The sequence below is a fragment of the Paralichthys olivaceus genome, chromosome 20, assembly GCF_024713975.1.
Source record: "Paralichthys olivaceus isolate ysfri-2021 chromosome 20, ASM2471397v2, whole genome shotgun sequence".
NCBI classification, from domain to species: domain Eukaryota; kingdom Metazoa; phylum Chordata; class Actinopteri; order Pleuronectiformes; family Paralichthyidae; genus Paralichthys; species Paralichthys olivaceus.
Window position 1 is genome coordinate 3,174,191 of NC_091112.1, and position 18,571 is coordinate 3,192,761.

The 18,571-nt window shown below is 41.8% G+C and overlaps 2 protein-coding genes across 3 annotated transcripts in view; both read right to left on the minus strand.

Moving 5' to 3' along the window:
• Positions 1–14,199, minus strand: part of pkhd1l1.1 (PKHD1 like 1, tandem duplicate 1) — a 30,309-nt gene extending 16,110 nt beyond the window's left edge. The window contains exons 1-38 of one of the 2 annotated variants that reach the window (XM_069516626.1): positions 14,083–14,199; positions 13,950–13,983; positions 13,626–13,764; positions 13,411–13,488; positions 12,746–12,890; positions 12,554–12,656; positions 12,402–12,459; positions 12,225–12,318; positions 11,976–12,029; positions 11,773–11,846; positions 11,637–11,679; positions 11,403–11,473; positions 11,209–11,319; positions 10,060–10,149; positions 9,223–9,488; positions 9,042–9,118; positions 8,787–8,946; positions 8,094–8,229; positions 7,830–7,973; positions 7,594–7,748; positions 7,253–7,363; positions 6,967–7,116; positions 6,755–6,879; positions 6,500–6,663; positions 6,160–6,329; positions 5,238–5,370; positions 4,853–5,007; positions 4,528–4,650; positions 4,135–4,240; positions 3,671–3,772; positions 3,405–3,569; positions 3,187–3,308; positions 2,889–3,021; positions 1,850–2,042; positions 1,573–1,715; positions 1,268–1,372; positions 779–964; positions 85–258 (exon numbers count right to left, since the gene is read on the minus strand). In XM_069516626.1, the coding sequence (XP_069372727.1) occupies positions 85–258; positions 779–964; positions 1,268–1,372; positions 1,573–1,715; positions 1,850–2,042; positions 2,889–3,021; positions 3,187–3,308; positions 3,405–3,569; positions 3,671–3,772; positions 4,135–4,240; positions 4,528–4,650; positions 4,853–5,007; positions 5,238–5,370; positions 6,160–6,329; positions 6,500–6,663; positions 6,755–6,879; positions 6,967–7,116; positions 7,253–7,363; positions 7,594–7,748; positions 7,830–7,973; positions 8,094–8,229; positions 8,787–8,946; positions 9,042–9,118; positions 9,223–9,488; positions 10,060–10,149; positions 11,209–11,319; positions 11,403–11,473; positions 11,637–11,679; positions 11,773–11,846; positions 11,976–12,029; positions 12,225–12,318; positions 12,402–12,459; positions 12,554–12,656; positions 12,746–12,890; positions 13,411–13,488; positions 13,626–13,680 (4,474 nt within the window). In that variant the 5' untranslated portion in view covers positions 13,681–13,764; positions 13,950–13,983; positions 14,083–14,199. The other variant, XM_069516627.1, reaches the window with a different exon arrangement.
• A 2,596-nt stretch (positions 14,200–16,795) lies between these two features.
• Positions 16,796–18,505, minus strand: LOC109640417 (transcription and mRNA export factor ENY2-2-like). The gene is made up of 4 exons (XM_020104413.2): positions 18,372–18,505; positions 18,189–18,259; positions 17,427–17,501; positions 16,796–17,049 (listed from the first exon to the last, which is right to left on the minus strand). The coding sequence occupies exons 1-4, from the start codon at positions 18,437–18,439 to the stop codon at positions 16,973–16,975; spliced, it is 291 nt and encodes a 96-aa protein (XP_019959972.1). The 5' UTR covers positions 18,440–18,505; the 3' UTR covers positions 16,796–16,972.
• Between the last annotated feature and the right edge of the window lie 66 nt (positions 18,506–18,571).

The window sequence follows — 18,571 nt, forward strand, 5'->3', positions numbered from 1 at the left end:
ACAGTCACACCTTTGCTTTATTTTGTATTTTCAGTTTTACAGGAGGATAAGCAACTTTAATTTTATTCACATGTGAATATTTACCTCCCATCACGTGTCTGGCTTCTATCCCTCCCACGCTGACGGAGGCCTTGCTGCTCCTCTGCTGCCGAGGCTCGACCTTCACGACTCCCTGCAGCAGCTTGGTGTTAGCACCGTCTATGTAGCCGCTGCTGTAGTAATACACGCCGGGGGCAGTGAAGCGGTAGCCAAAGTACCCTGAAGAATGAGAGAGGGAGAGAAAGACTGTAATTATCTCACATCAAGTCATGAAGCATACTCGAACATGTGAATTTCTATAAAAGGTGTGACACACGATGAAGCACACATCAAATTCCTCGCGTGTCACTTATCTCGTTTGTCACGGCAAATGTTAAAGTGCTTTTTGATAATAGCATCTATGTGAAATGAGCCGTCAACTGTCAACAAGGCGAGGTCACGTTTCAACCGCAGCTACGGTGCAGATGGACCACAATGCATTGCAACTTAGTGTGAGCCGCATGTACGATAAAGCTTCACTGTTATTTCATCTCGTTTCTTATTCAGTTTCTGAATCATCCACAAAGGAAATGTGAAATGAGAATTACAAATAAAAGGCTTATAAATTAAATTCAAACTCGAGCACTAACTCGACCAGGTTCATCAGTAAAATGCCGCTTTATGTCATCAAAATTATTTCATCCCGGCTTCTTCATCGGTCTTTAATCGTTTTTAATCCCCCTAATTTCAGTTGTTCTACCTTTGCTGGTTTTGGTGTCTCCGCTGGTGAATGGTCCCCCTTCGTAAGTTGTGCCACTGGGGCTGGAAACACTGAAAACCCTGTATCCCACCTTCTGGAAGGCCGGCGCCTCCCAACGCCACATCACTGTGTCCCCGACGAACACTGTGACTGAGGCAGGACTCCACGCGTATCCCTGTCCGTAAGCTGCAACACGCAGACACATTTCAAGTTACTGACAGACGGATCAACACACATGAGAGATTTCATTATTTGAGCTTCAGCAAGGTGTCATTTAAACACAGTAAATCCGTTTTGAAATGTGGCTTATGATGGAAAAACACAGCTCGGACTGGTTTTTAAAAATAGGTGCCGTCACACTAAAGCTGCAGGTGACAGCTTCCTTGCTCGCAGCAGTTTTCTGTAAATAATCCTCGACCTGTTGTGCTCGATTTTCGTCTGCTCAGATTTAGTTTGACGGGCGAACAATGGATGGAAATGTAGACGTACCGCTGTGGGATCCCTGATTGGTGACGGTGTGGGTCTTCTCCTCTGACTGCATCACACACTGCAGCTCGTTGGCAGAGGCGACCTTCACTTCACACACGGCTTCTCCTGTCACACCGCGAACAAACAGAAAACATGTGTGAGCTGCTAAACAAAAACAGTTTTCCATATAAAGAGACATCACTGTAAAGTAGCTCTCATAGTTTCCCCTTCAGCCATAATTCTGATATCCAGTTCCACTGTTGTCCCACTTGCTGGTGTGGATTATTACCGTGTGCATTTTAATTACTGGGCTTCATGTTGCTCACCAATAGACACTTTGTTGTCAGACGTGCTGTTACTGAAACCAGAGCCAGAGACGGTGAGCCGGGTCCCTCCCATCAAGGAGCCAAACACCGGGGTGATGCTGTAGACCTCCAGGATGTACTCAATGGTGCCATTCGTGCTGTTGCTATGAGACAAAAAACAAAAAAAAGAGTACAGAAGAGACGCAAATGAAAGTATTTGTTCTGCTTTTCTGCAGATACTATGTGAGAGTATTTCTAAATCCCTAACCGTGGACATGTCTTTCTCGGGTATCTTTACCTTATCTGTGCAAAGCCCAAATTCTTGACCTGTAACTCCACCTTGTACAGACCAGGCGGCAGCACAGGCAGATGACAGCTGATGTTGTTTGCGGCCCAGTGCACGGGGACACACTCCTTTCCGCCTACGTACACGGCGCTTGCATTATCTCCGCTTCCCAGGGAGGAACCCTGGATGGTGAGAAGTCGGCGTTCTACAAACCGGAGCCAAACGACATCAACACGTTATCGCGTGGAAAAAGCTTCTACAGCTCAACTGGCAACATAATGATCACTTGTCACTCGACTAAATCCCCTTTGTTTCTTGAGCAACGCTCCACTGTTTGTTCTGTAGGTTTACACCTTGTCTGCGTTCTCCTGTATTGTCTGTTATAATTACAAGTGTCCTCAGCTCAGATTCTCAAGGTTTTTACAAAAGCAACGGAAGAAACAGAGAAAACCTGTGACTCAACATTACACAACTCGAGAAGCAAACTCTGGAGGTGCAAGCGACAACAAAAGATTTTGACACTTGACAACACTTTAAGCTCCTGGCGACACATGCAATTACAATTTCATTGTACACCCTGTTCAATGACAGTAAAGGCATTCTTATTCTCATTCTGATTGATGTAATGTTAGAGAGACATTTCACATGCGGGCTGATAACAACCGAACACTTCAGATTAATAGAGTGCTTGATTTTTAACATTATGAGCAACGTTACAGACAAAAACACAAAAATACTCTATATTCTTTAACATAGTTTAGTTGTATAGACTGAGTGTTTTGTTTTGTGAGAGAAGAACAGGAAATGACATCCTGTTCTTTTCATAAACAAAGGCCAAGCAGAGCACAAACTGCATCACATGCAGACAGATACAGTTTCCATTGACCTTCAAGAACAAAACCCATCCTGCCCACTAAACTCAAACTTCCATTTAAGTGAATAAAAAAGAAGAACATCCCAGTAATCTTCTGAGTTCACTCATCCCTACAACCACTTACTGCGTGATGATCTCACCTCACCGGGAGTTCATTACACATTTGACTCAACTCACCGAACACCGTGGACGTGAGCAGACTCAGGCCTGTGACAGTAGGAGTGAGCAAAGCGTCGTAGTTGAAGGAGCCGTTGGCCGTCTCACTCATGTTTCCCACCGTCACTGTCACCAGGTTTGATGGAGCAAGACCCTGGAAAAAGAAAATAATAAGCAAATATCCTTATTTAGAGCCGAAGTTCTTTGCAAACATTGAACCTTTAGCTTGATAAGATTTGGTCACACTGGTCTGAGATGTTAGGTAATGCAGAAGTATAACGTTCGTTAGGAAGCAGTGGTTTGGAGTCTGAACACGTACTGGTGGTGTTCTGCATTTCAGCTCAGTGTTACTGGTGTGAACCAGCGTGCACTTGACACTGCCGACGGTCACGGTGGTGTTCTGACTGAAGCCGAAGCCTTTCACCGTCAGCAGAGTGCCTCCTAGAAAAAAAACATTTGATGAAAAAGTGTGTAACATCATAATTTGTGGGTATTTATTTCAGTGCAGCTGGGTTTTTTTTCGGAGCTGTGACGTACCTCCTAAACTTCCAGACAGTGGAGAGAAAGACGACACAATGAGCCGGTAGGTGAAGTGGGTGATGTTGCTGTCTGCGTAGCGGGAGTTCCCCAGCGAGGGGAAGGTGACAGACACAGGGTAGGTTCCAGCGCTGGCACTGCCCAGCCTGCACACCTGAGAGGTTGCTGAAATAAAAAATTGATTTTATTTAAAGCTGGCTCATAATAATAATAATAATAATAATAACAACCTGAAGTTGTCACCTCTCAAAACGTGTCTCATTTACCTGTGGTCTGTTCAACATGGCACCTGACCTGTCCCACCATGATGGAGGCATTTTCGTTGGCGAAGTTCATCCCAGTAACAGTCAGAAGAGTCCCCATTGATCCTGAAATTCATAACCACATAGATACAGTACTCGGAGGAGGCCTGAGATATTTTACTGACATTTTTCTTCAATTATTAAATATTCAAGTGACACATTTATCATTTTTATTGAGAAAAAGCAACAAAAAAAGACAAAATTGTAAATCACCAAGCACAAATGTATTTAAAAACACATACGACCATAAAAAGTGACATATTTATGAACCTGCACTAGAAGTTTTTCAATATAGTATTTTGCGCTAAATCCTCCTCAAGTAGATTTTTTGGGGACCATTACATTTAAATGATTTATTGCGAAATAATTTTTACACAATAAATAATCAATCATTACCCAATAAAGCCGCACACATGTTCAAAGTTCACCTTGAGATGGGCTGATTCCAGTCACCACTGGAGTCTTCTCCTCGGACCATTCGAATCCACAGTCACCAGAACACTTTGAGGGAATTCCATTGATGGACACCTCCACCTGTGAAGATCACCGAGTACAATCAAGGACAGAATGTGAACCTGATACAAGAGTCATTAGAACAGTGCAGCTGTCAATCACTTCAACACAAAGAAAGTGGAATGAAATCCTGCCCGGAGGCACAAAATAAAAACGACAGCAAACAGAAAACCACGGGACTTGCTCTGCAGCATTTATAGAAGACAAACACAAGTAAAGTGAATGTGGTCAGACCGCGCAGTTGACAGGTGAATAAAGGCCAAACTAAAATCCACATGTGCCAGAGGCTGTTTGAATCATAGTTTTACCTGAGGTTTGGGTTCCCAGACACGGAAGAAATCTCCTCCCAGGCTTTTGATGTGCAGTCCTCCATTTGTCTTCGCTTGAGCTTTAATAGCTGCATTTTGACCCACGACTGAGGAGCTGTTGATCTGTAATGAGTGTACGACACAATCTGACCAAGCTGCTGCTGAAACATGTTAAATGATCAGCACAGGGGAATAAACACTGCAAATAAACAATATTCACATTCATATTTACACGTATTTAATGCTACAGGCACTGCAGCTTCTGCATTACTACTTCCACTGATACTGATAAAGGAATTACTAGTACTTTTACTGGTGTTCTGACCTGAATCAAAGGCTGGCCTCCAGGGTTTGTGAGCCACTTAACCCTCCACTTGGGCTGTCTGCAGGTTCTCTGGTACGTGACGCTGACCTGTCCCATCCCCGCAATTCCCTCCAGAGCGTACTTCAGGTCCTCCTCGCTGATGTCCACGGACAGACCTGAGAACGAGCACTGTTTGTGTTAGACACCTCCCTGCAGAAGTCACTCTGACACATGTTCTGCATGAAGGTAGAAGTGGAGGGATACGTGGGACTTGGAATCTTTAATACATGTTTTGCTGTCCCAATAAAGTGTTTTGGCACAAATACCACGAGTATCACATCCTACATAGTGAATTTTCTTCCTATGAATGATGCAGGACAGTTTCAGGTGTCACAGTCTGATCTACCTTCAGCTCTTCCCCCATAAATCTCCACATCAAATGTGCCGTTCAGAGGAGGCGAGGCTCTGTGCAGCCGAGTGATGGTGACGTTGGCCGCTCCCTCCCTGAACTCAGCCGTGTCCTCGCTGCTGTTAGACATCTTTGACATGGGGGAAAAAAAGAAACGGAGTTACAAAAGACACCTCTACCATTTGTGCTGTGAACAACCTTGTGTAGTTTTGTGTACTTGTTTAAAGGTTAATATAAGAAAGGACACTGCAAACTAGCTTAGGATGTAAAAGCTGAACTGGTCCGTACTTACTACTATGAAATTTAATCAAGAAATATTTAATCTTGTTTTTCAGCCCAGTTGAAATTCTATTTAGTATTTTCATGGGGAAGAAGTCAATGTTTATAGATACTGCAGAATGAGGTAAGGATGGACTGACTGTCATAGCAGTCGTCCCTGATTCTGTTGTAATCTTTTAGGATGATGACTGTTCAGGCTGTTGAGACATGACACACAACACAGGGTCATTGTGGCGCCTCTCCGAACCGCGAGTTATATCACATGGTGTGGCGCGCTGACTCATATTGGATTTTATTTCCCAAGACACAAAAGATTAGGCCAATTACAGACTCCACATTGTTGCTCCATCACACTCTGCACCAGAGTGAATGGGAAAGACCCGATCTTCTGTCACATACTTAACTCTTTTATTCAGTTTTTTTCCCCCCAAGGTTTGGAAAAAAAAAGAGGATTTCAACAGCTAAACTTTTATTCATGTGTAAGTTACTGAAATTTAAAAAAATATATTTTATCACATTGAGAAACAGACAATTAATCTACGTTTTTCCTGTGGTCGACTATTGCTCCAATGCAGGAATCTGCAGGCGACAAATCATTCATCTGACCCTGTTTCTCTCAATATGTCCGTTAATCCGTTACCTGCAGGAAGGCGACTTCTAGCATCTGGAAATCAAAGGCACACTCCACTGGTGTGGCTTTAATATTGTAGCTGATCTGTGCAGCAGCTGACGTGACTTTGGAAACAGAGATCGCACTGAAGAAACGTCCAAAGTGCTCGAACGGTGGAGGCCTCCTCCTGAGGGGAACAGCTGAGGGGAACAACACAGATCCGCAAAGTTAATTGTTGAACATTTATTGTGATGGTAACAAAAATATGTAATTGGATGCTGTTTCCTGGCCTGTGTGATTTCTCTTTGTTAATCTCCACTTTTGCACAGTCGACTGGGACGCTAAATAAAACTACTGTGGAGCTTTGTACCATTTTCATTAGTTGTGGTCGGTCTCTTTCCGATGTGAACGGCGTCCACGTAGAAATCTGCACCAGAGGCGTCTTGGTAGAGGTAGAACTCCAGCAGTTGGTATCTGCTGCCAATGTATTCAGTCTGCAGAGAACTCAGCATGTCCATGCACTTGTAACTCCATCTGTGGAGAAAGAAAAACCGACCTCATCAAAGGAGGGTCTTAACACAGTGTTAATGACAAATCAAAGTCATTTTTATGGTTTTTAACTGACTTTTGGCTTTTAGTGAAGACTGTGCGGATCTTTGCGGTTTGTGTCGCCGTTTGCCCTTGGCTGTTGCGATACGAGAATCTCATTCCAACTTCATCCTTCAACGTTCCCTTGTAGGCGAAACAAAGCTGGAACAAAAGGCGGAGATTTCACGTTTAATGATAAAAGTTCAACAGCAGTTCAACGGCAGTACATGAAGCAGTTGTGTGTTTTACCGTGGGATATGTGTCCAATGAAACTTGTCCATATTTGTCCCCGGACGCTTGAGTGTAGCTTTCCTTGAAAAGATCCTGAGCGTTCTTCAGTGACCACTGGCCACAGAAACCAGAGTGTTTCTCAGGAGTCCCTTCCCTTCCAGTATCAAACTGGTGAGGAAACAAACACGCACATTTAGTTGGTGTGTGCTCAGCCACTTGAGCTTGACCTGAAAGTGTTTGTTGCATTTCTCATTTTATTTGACAGTTAAAGAAAACAGAGATTTTTCTTCTTGGCTTCGCCGACCTGAGAGTTGTCGTCTTCGAAATCTTTGAAGTATTTCACGTCGGGGCCTTCGGTGGTCAGGATCTCAGCGGGACACTCGGCTTTCATCATGTCCTCCAGAGCCGACTGCACCTGTTCACGATCACACCAGGTGGACGTTAGTATTGTTTCTGAATAAACTGCACATCCACTCGAGGAGTCATTATATCACGATCATTTTTAGTTTAGAGAGAGTTTGTAGATTTGGGGGATTCTGAATTTCCGGTAAAACAAAAACCCCTCAAACATTCATCAAACATTAAACATCGTCGATATGAGAACACTGAGATCTACTGTTCCAAGATGTTTTTTTCGTGACAGACCTGAACGTCAGTTGCGTTATAGGCGATGGGTTTTGTTGGGACTCCCCCCCAGAGCAGAGTGAATGTCGTCATGTTGCTCCTCCCCTTGGTGACCTCCGCAACAGAGACGTTAGTGTCCGAGCCAAAAACCTCATAGTGAAGAGGTTTGAAATCACCTGCAGTCAAAAAGTCAGACATTATGTGTTGCAGACATCGATCCTCTTCCCTCCCAGACGTGTTTTTCTGTCTCTTCTTACCTCTGTCAGAATTGAATGTGACTAAGTAGTGGGATCCTTGGCTGAAATCCTGCTTTGTGACCTGAACCGTGTCCGGTTTGATGGACCAAAGGCTGTTCAAGGCTTTTTCCACCATATCTGCTGAGGCTCTGACTGGGATTGGAGCTGAAGAAGACAAACACAGAGCTGAATGTGGTTTCATGAGATGAGTCCTAAAGGGTTTTACTTCTGACTAATGCTGAACTGCCATAGTTTGTACAGTTAGTCAAGTGATTCACATCGTACCAGTCTTGGCGTTGCCGTAGCCCAGGTTGAAGAAGACGCTGCCACAGAGATGGCTGGCACAGCCGCTGCTGACGCTCACCTTCTGAACCTCTTTGACTGCGGTAGAGCTGCTCGGCCACGGGTCAAAGGAAACCACCTGAGGGACAGTGAAAATGAACTTTAGAGGTGTATCATGAGTCATAACGTGGAATTATTAAAAGGATGGGGATCATTTAGAATTTAAAATTGTATATTATGTGCTGTTTAACACCATCTTATTATTTCCCTCACACCCAGCCCCCCTCGTCCTCCGTGTGTAGAATCAAATTTGTTGTTTAATGTGTTCTGCCAAGTTTCCAGCCTTTATGCTGAGCTGAGGAAATCATCTCATAGCTAAGAGCTTTAGCTTAGCATTTAGCATAAAGATAAGAGCGCAGTATGAGTTCTCTCACCTAAAAAAAAAAGGACTAGCTCCCTGTTTCCAGTATTTATGCTAAGCTAAGCTAATAATCTCTTAGCGATTGGACGTAACATTCAGCGTACAGATAAAAGAGCAGAATTAAAAAACCTTTGATCTATTTATTTTTTCTATTTTCAGAAATCTGGAACACATTTTTTTAGAGGTGGTTCGTTTTGTGCTTTACTGGTTATGGCGAGTTATTTAACCTCCGCAGGTCAGGTAGGTTAGCATCAGGTGAGGCAACACACACACACCTGTTCTTCGTCGAACACGTCATATCGACCCACGATATCCTGGATCTCGTTGATGGCATCCTTTGTTTGGTATTGTGTATAATGACTCTTCTCACTGAACAAGCCAATATTCAAACCCGCTGGACCGCCATACTGCTGTTGTAGTACTTCTATGTAGTAGCTAAAGAAAAGTGAGATTTGTTGTTATTGTCGTGCATTTGTTCTCAGCCACAGTAAGGAAACACGATGGATGAGTGATTTGTGGGCCGCACTTACGGTGTTCCTTTCTCGAGAACCATCAATTTGGACATGGTGTAGGAGCTTTGATACCTAGGCTGGCTCAATAATTTGACCTAAAGTGGAGCATGTACAAAAATGAATTTATATCATATATATATTTAAGAAATAAATGTATCATGTTATTTTTTTCAGGTTGAACTAAACTCTCTTGTCATACTTTGTCTTCTGGGCGACTGGAGTTGCCAAAGTAGAGCTCACATCGGTCATCACACTGGATGGTTATCCTGTAGTTACCCGTGGTCGGAGGGACAATGAAGCCTCTGGATCGTGAGCAGAAATTAGTCAAAGTTGTAGGGAAGTCATGCTGCATGGAATCGATCCACCGTGACCAGTATCCAGTCGTGTTCTCATTGTAGTTCCAGATGTCGGTCAAGTATCTGGGTCTTGTGTTGTTCCACACTTCTGTCTTGAACCCTCGGCTACCTGGACGTACATGTGACGAGACGAGGCCATCAGGTAACAGATTTAGATCTTAACTAAAGAATGCAAATGAATGCAGACACAAGCAATGAACAGTACATTCATAGTACTTTGTCTTTAAAACAAATTCCTAAAGCCAAGGCTTTTAACCAAACACCTTCAACCATGAGACTGCACATTTCTTTGATTTGGTTGTTGATGTTGGTGCTACGGAAAAATCTATAAAAATATTTTAATTATAAAAGCGGAAGGAATCGGTCTTGTTTTGTTTCAAGCGGCGAAGATGAGTCACAACACTCTGTCGGAACATTTTGTTTGATGCGTGAATAAAAACATTCTTTCATCTCGTTAAGACGACGAATTATCTTCTTATAGCACAAAGCGAATCAAAGGCTGGCGAAGTGATGGGACGAGATCAACATCTTCACGACAACGGGTGTGCTGGCAGATGCTTTAGATTCTTCCACTGATCAAGACGACAACGGATGTTCGGGCACTGAACCAACAATGACACAGCAAAAAATAAGGCAGGCAATCACATCACAAGACGAAGAAAGAGACGGCATGTTCCCACCTGGGTAGACGCTCATGTTGTTCATCTGGTGCTCGGCAGTTCTGCACGTTATTCTGTCATCGGACACACTCTGGATTTCACAAGGCAGACCTGAAGAAAGAAAAATGTCCCGTGAATGAAAGCACGAAATAACTTTCCTCCGCCACGACTTTATCTTTGAAGTCAAGTTTCGGTCGAGTGTCTTCTTACTGTAAATACAATTAAGAGCAACTTTCAACCCTTTGACTTCAAGACACTTGTACATTTAGTACTGTGCTGTGCTTGAATATGCTTAAATACGGTTTTGAGGTACTTTATTGACATTTTTTACTTAATAGTTTTAGTTCACTGTAATAATAATAATTGTTATTAATAATAATACGTTCATAGGATCAATTTCAACACGTTTTTAACTTTTCATATTGAGGTATTACTAATTTTACTTAATAAGCACAAGTTTTACAGTTTCCTATTTTTTCCACTTTTACTTACTTTATTATAGTGTATTTTGTCCCAAGTACCTTTACTTTCAGTGCTAGATTTAGATGCTCATAATCTACTCTATATAGTTTTCTGTTTATGAGTTATTTGTCTTTCTTACATCTTTTTATTGTTGTGAAATTCCAGTTTACACGATGACAGATTAAAGTATCTGTGTTTGTGGACAGATTAAAAAAAACAACATGTCAAGTGTTTTATTATTATTATTCAAATTGTGAATGTTTGTTTGACTTGGACCATAAAATTAATCTTAAAGTTCATTGTCATCAGATTTTAGCTGTGATTGAGAAAGAACAACTTCCTATACAAATGTGTCAAGTGTATCTCAAAGTCAACAGCTTGATAAATGACTCATGCAATATTGTGAAAGACCGTCATGGTCTACTGTCTCTTAATATTTCACTTCTATCGTGCAGGAATTCCTGCACAGGTTTTCTTTTGTTGTAAAGTATGTGCACATTGTGTGGTGTTGAAAAGGATTACTACCGCTGCACGACAACGGGCCCCAACCATGTGTAGGGTTTGTTTGGTGGAGACGCACCACAGCAATGCAAAATACTTTCATGTCGTGTAAAACAATTTGTTGAAGCAGTCAGTGCTGGAAACTTGGCGACAGCAGTTGAGTTTTTGTTTAAAGTTTCCCAAAACTGTGATTAAGATTAAGATTACCTCCAACGAGAACACGAGCCGGCTGATCGGTTTGGTCGAAGAAGCGGCCGTGGACGGTCAGCAGGGTTCCGCCCGTGACGCTGCCCTTGGATGGAGACACTCCTGTCACCTCTGCTCGAGAAAAAGCGACAAACACATCATCGTAACGAGACTTACTTGAACATTTACTGTGAATAAATGTCTGTCTGAAGTACCTGCATAGCTCTGGAACATGGAAAGTTTGCCCACAGATGAAACCCTGAACAGCTTAAAATCTGGAAGACTCCTATAGTAAAGGAAAGATAAACATTATTAGTGTTGCTGTGTGTGTAGCATCAGTTCATTTCACTTTATCTGGGTCTTCAGAGGTTGTAATCTGAGCAGATCTTAATTTGAAGTTAAAATCTAAACACTTGTAGACACAAGTTGGAGTTGGCACAATGTTTTACCTTCCAAAGTCAGAATCCAGAATGTAACTCAAGTTGTGATGCCCTTTTGGAGATAAAACATAATAAATGAAATGTTCGGACAACTTAAAAATACACATATTAAAAGCAGCTATAACCGTGAACCAAACCAGCTTACCAATATATGTTCCCGTCATTTTGCAGCTCATGTATCCCCAGTAGGAATTTTCTGAATCCAGTCGCAGGTTATATCTTAAGAAATGTGAATGATACATTTACTACTTAAATTGCTAAGAAACATTTCTGAACTGTCATTGTGCTGCATTTTCACTTTGATTTCATTTCTAAACTGAATCCACATGTAGTAGAAAAGCCACTTACAGTTCATCTGACTGTGGTTTGAGCATCTCACACGGCATACCGCCCATGTAGGACCTGCAAGAGGAACAAGATAGGATCAACAGACTGCAGTTAAATGTATATACGTTTTCACACAGCATGAAAAATAAACCTCTTCTTTAAAGTAACTTTAAATTTTAACGTTACATATAATTTCGGCAAGAGAATAAATGGATAAAAGAACAATATTTATAGCTGGAACATTATCTAAGGGTCCTTCTATCTTCGTACCTCACAAATCTGGTATTGAGGCCATTCGAGCTCACGGCCGTGTTGCTTCCATACACGTCCGTGAAGATCAGGCCTCGCAGTGTCACTACTGTGCCTGCAGTGACATTGAAGTTGAATTAGTTTAAAAAGTTCGAACTGGACTGAAGTCACCACGTGCTGTGGAGCTGGGGACTGTACCTGGGAGGCCGCTGACCGGAACAACATTTGTGATGGTGGGGGTGCGATACCAAAGAGTCTGAGGAGAGACAGGAACAAAAGAAGCGTGTGCGGAGAATTCAAACTTGACAGCAGGGGACGATCAGATGAAAAAGTTAAACCGTAGAACTTACATTAATGCCACAATTGCGTAGATTGCCGCGGCATATTTGGTTGTCAGGAATGGCAACACCATCCACCCTAACGTGGGCCACGTACAAGTCACGGGGCATCGGCCTGTGATGGAAACAAGGGACAGTTTCCGCTGAAGTGGCATGAATACATTTTTTTTTCTGTGTCGAAAGTCCCCTCGGCCTGAAGCGTACCTGGTGTAACACATGATCTGGTTGCCATGTGTTGAGTCTCTCTCCACATCGCAGGGGATCGACAAGGTACCTGACACCAGGGTCACATGGTTACCAAAGGTGTCGTTTTTTGGATTCAGCTGGAACTGTCCCTCCTGGGAAAAACCTGGAAACGAAATGAAATTACAACAAGGATCAATTTTTAAAACGTCAATCTGCGACGCTTTGGACTTTTTAAACCAATATTAAATCAGTTTTATGCCTCGTGAACAGTTTAAAGTTCCGCAACTGGAATGAACAATAACATTCACACTTATTGAATCAGCATCATTTTAAATCAGATGTTACCATTGACAAAACTGTGAAAACTATCGAGGATTCAACATAGATTAAAAAAAAACTTGATGATTATCACGATAAATTATTATTTCATTATATGATTATTGAAAGTTTGAAGACTGATTTGTTTCATCTGAGTGAAGGTTGTGGTTTTAAACTCTTCTCAATGAGACTGACAAACACTTGATAAACAGTAAACACTGATTTATATGTTATATCACCTAAGGCACTTACACAATGAATCAGCAATACATCTCTATATATTGAGCCTTAACTGCTATGGATGAAAATGATATTAGATAATTAGTCATATAGTTTTATTACCCGCTCTTTAATTCAACTCTCACCTGATCCTGTAATTGTGAGTCGTGTTCCTCCGTTGTAGCTTCCTCGACGTGGACTTATGCTGGAAATGTATTGAGCACCTGAAGTAAACAGATGTTTGGTTTTTTTACAATATCAGGGGGAATTTTTCTCACAAACAAAATGCACAAAACCAACACTATGCAATGTTAAACAGCTGCATGAATGAAAAAGTATAACGATCCGTGTGTGAACTTACTGCAGCAGCACCAGAGTGTGAGCAGAAGAGCCGCCGGTTTCAAAACCGACTCCATCTTGGGGTTTTCCCCGAGTCCTCCGGTGCCTCAGCGGCAGGGTTTGGTTCAGGAGCAGCTCAGAGGAAATGCTGGATCACTTTACTTAAAAAAAACAAAAAAATGAACTATGCTATTTTACAATTTTAATATATGAAGGATTTGAAAGAATTCACACAAAAGAAGAGTTTGTTGTTTGAATTGCAGTGATAATTGATAATATAGTGATAATACAATCAGTGAGGATGTTACTGGATCAGAATGTTATTTAAGAGTGAATGAAATCTCACCTGTGGTCGGTTAGAAAAGCAGTTCACCTGTCAGCTGAGTCAGTTGTAGAGAGAGAGAGAGAGAGAGGCAGAGAGACACTGGCTGTGAAATGCTCTGAGCCTTTATGCTGCTGCTCATTGTTCCGCCTCTCACCTGAGACATGGGAGGTGACCGCAGACATCACATCACATCAGGGACACGAAGCTCAGACTCAGTCTGAGGATCACACCGAACCCAACGTGCAGAGAGAGTCACACACGGGTCAGATGAGAGGAAGACGATGAGTAAACAGACGAGAAATGAAGTCAGACGTTTGTGAAGAGGAAGAAGTTATAAAAAGCTCAAAGTGAAATCATCGAGGGGCTGTTCAAGTTAAAATGACTGGAAATAAACTGCATTAGAAACATGTCCTGAGTTTAAATGGAAACTTTAACCAAAGCAAAATCTGAACAACATGATGAAATCCAACACAACAACACATGAATAAATACTGTATCACCTTCAGTCTTTTTTTATTCTATTCTTTCAAGCCGCTGTGTGTATGTCTTTCCCTAACAGTGTTAATTATGCCTATGGTTAATATTTAATTACACAAAACAGTGAAAACCAAATGTCTTTGTCCCGGGGCTGTTGTCCTTAACTTATCAGAATCAGAATGGGTTTTTATTGCAAATGTAAAATTTAGAATGTGCACCTCTATATTTGTTTTGTTTGGTTTTTTTTACGGTTACAAATGTAAATAATTAATTTTGCTTTGTGTTAATCTGGAGGAACGTTTTCATGACTGAATAAAAAGATATTGAAGCATGTGCACACAAACTTTACTTTTCTATGTGTACGGACTTAATTTATCTACACAGCATTGTGTCATATTGACAGATACTTCTGGTTTTGCCCCCACCCTCTGTGTACACATCAGGATTGTGGAACAACACACAATTCCTCTCCTCTCCTTTGTCGGACAACAAGAAAGTTCATGTTACCAAAGTGTCATTGTCTTCCACTGCGACTTTTTGTACGTACTGTTTGCAGGTGCTAAACTGTGAACTACGAGGAGTCACATGTAGATTCTTGTCAATTAGAATGTCGACACTGCAGCGGATGAAGCTTCACACGCTTGTCATCAAATCACAAATGTCAGCAACAACCCTGGAGCACACTGAAGAGAGGAGTGACTTTCCATACTGCTTGAATCCTCGGTTTATTTTTAGTCTGTGAAAGAGTCAGTCTTTGTCATGTGTGTCATCATGTTTTCACCCATACCCCCCCCCCCCCCCACATACTGGAAAAAGTTGCATGATAACAAGAATAACATATTTTCTTCAGAAATAATTGTGATATAAGCTGCTGGGTAAAGCCGGGGGGGGGGCATCATAACCCTTCAAGAGGAAAATAAAATCTAGAAGTCTCATGACACAACAGAACAAAGTCATCTGTCTATTTTTATCCAGCTGATTTCAATCTGTCCGGTGTGTAACAACTGTTTGGAGTCTCACAGAAGCAGGGACGTGGCTGCGGACTCCTTCAAACCACAAAGTGAGATCAAGAGCATAAAAAAGACGGACAGAAATCTGATCAGCTGATGAGTAAGAGAACATCTTTGCAGTGTTAGCAGCCTCAAGTGGTACAAAGATATAACTTTGTGGGGTTTTACAAAGTCAGGTTATCAATTATTGCCCGTAAATCACGCGCTGTAACATCCTCACTCCTCTCATTTGCTTGTTTGGATCTGGAAACATGAGATGAATGAATATGTTTGTGTGGAAACTGACATTTTTTTGCCAATTTTTCTTTTTTATATGAACTTTTAACAAACACATACTGAAAATCACATTTACATAATCTTATTAACAGTGAGTCTGTTTTTTATGCTTCTATAATATATATATATATATTTGTCTCTGGCATTCTCAAATATAAAAACTCTTTTTATCACATTCATGTACAACCAATCATTTATTCACACGTGACAAATGCCAACCCTGTGAATTATTATTTATGAACTAAAACAAAAACAAATGAACTCTAATAATAAATAGAGTGTTTTATTAGATGTTTTAAATCCATCATGGCAGATTTAATACACTGATAAAGAGGCAGATTTCTGAACATAATAAATTTGGCATTTGGTCTTTTTCAGCGCTTCATTACTACAAGTAGAGCGATAGGTTACGTATTCATAAGCGGATAATGTTTAGTGCCAAATTGTGGAGGAACTATGGAAAACTGCAACACCATGAGAATCCAACAAACACCCACTGGAGCTCTGACACTGCCCACGCACAAGAAAATTCTTAAAGTAAAAACAAACCCTGTCAGTGTCTTGTTATTCGAGAACTGTACAATTTCAACATGTGTGAGTCTCAAACAGAAGCAGCGATGCCGTCAAGCAGGTTCAATGAAAGCTGTGAGTCCATCACGCTGAAGTTCCTCTGAACCGAAAACACAATTCCAGAAAGAGACAATTGTGCAACTGATGCTCTGTTGCGTCATGTCTGGTAAGTGTCTGACAGCAGCAGTGGGTTGGACACATTAATGCTATAAATTGTTAATTGTCTACATTAGAAACACCGACACTTATCTGCTTGTGCAAAATAGAAATATTTAAAATTTGTTTTACACATGTACGACCCAACAGTAAGTAAATTCAACAGTGTAACGAATATTAGAAGTAATCACCCCAGAAAATGGCTCCTTCTCACACTGATTCCTAAAAAACTCAAGAGACATTAACATTTCTACCCTCACTGTTTAGAATGTTAGCAAACATCACTGATCTTATTCATGAGATAAAAAGATGGAAAACAAGAAGAAAACAGATTCAACAGATCTTCGGTGACGATACAATAAAGGACAGGACCTCGAGTGACTAAAATAGGCATGACTTTATTTTCATTTTTCCAAAACTGCTGCATAACAAACTAAAATCAATATGAAAACACACAATACAAAATAAAAACAACACCTCAGCAATGCTCACAATGAGAACAAACAGTCTGACTTGTGGATTTACAGTGAGTAAAAAAATGTCTCGTCGTCTCATTCACAAGGTTGCGTGTTGAGCCAGAAAAGCTCGGATTCTCTGCAGGAGCTCTTTCTTCACGCTGTCCGGTACAAGAGCTGCAGACAGGAGGGGAAAAAAATAAATAAATCATGTGAGCACGTCAGAGCAGTGACCGGGAAGATTTAAACATCTGTGTGATACAGTAGAAATCAACAGTCCTGCATTGAATAACTATTTATTCTTATATTGTGACATTGAAGAAAGACTTCTGGATTAGCAGAGAGTTCTATTACTCTTTTCGAGGGATTAATCATAACGTTATAATAATTATGCCCTCGGCCCTCGAGCAACACTCTCAAGTTTGGCATCTATAGAAACGTAACACCAGAATAGAAGTACAAAGGGTTTAACCAAAGTTTGACTGCGTGGTGAAGTGATTTTCTGCGATTGTTTCTCTGCTGTCGCATTTGTAATATGAACATGTGAACTTCACCTCTTCCTTTTGGTGTGACTTCTGTGACCAGGTCCTCCACTGTCACATGCTCCAGGCCCTTTTCTCTGATCACATCTGGATACGAGACATACACAAGTGTATCCTTCTTAAATATTGACTTCCATTCATTGTGGACAGCCTAACCGAAACCTTATCCCATGACCAATTCATGCCTAACTAACTAACTTTAACCCCCCCCCCCCCCACACACACACTTCACATGTCAGGGCTTACGGACACACGTTACTTCAATTGTATTAGATTCGGCTGCAACGCTGTTCACCCCTGAAACTCCTAAAGTGTTTAGTGGACTCAAACACTTAAACCCACCCGTCCATCAGCATGGTGGTGAGTAGATGATGAGTGCATTTTATTTTTTGGGGTCGAACTATCCCTGTGACCTAAACACTGAAACCTGTCTTCACCTTTAACTTAATGGTTTACGTCACAAACACACACACACACTCTCACACACTCTCACACACACTCTCACACACTCTCACACACACTCTCACACACACTCTCTCTCTCTCACTCTCTCTCTCTCACTCTCTCTCACACACACACACACACACACACACACACACACACACACACACACACACACACACACACTCACACACACTCTCACACACACTCTCTCTCTCTCACTCTCTCTCTCACACACACACACACACACACACACACACACACACTCTCTCTCTCTCTCTCTCTCACAATCACACACACACACACACACACACACACACACACACACAGTACCTTTGCATTGTGCCTTCAGCTGATCCTTCCATCCACACTCCACCAGCTTGGCCCTGAGCAACTCTTTCAACCTGCGGCCACACATTGATTAAACATCACATCACATCACATTACATTACACACGCGCGGTGAACGAACAGTGACACGACAGAAGCTGAGGATCCTCCACAGACACAGACTCACCGCTCCCGCTCCCCCATCTCTATCAGCTTCTGGTTGATCGCAGCCCTCATCTGTGAGTCTTTGCTCATGGTCCGTTCAAACACAAATGGCGGCCGGTGTCGGTTCAGCTGCGACGAGCCGAAGAAGAAACCCAGGGAGCTGTTGTTTCGTCCAGGGAACAGTCAGAGAGACGCCGCCTTCACTAGCCGGGATGGATCAGC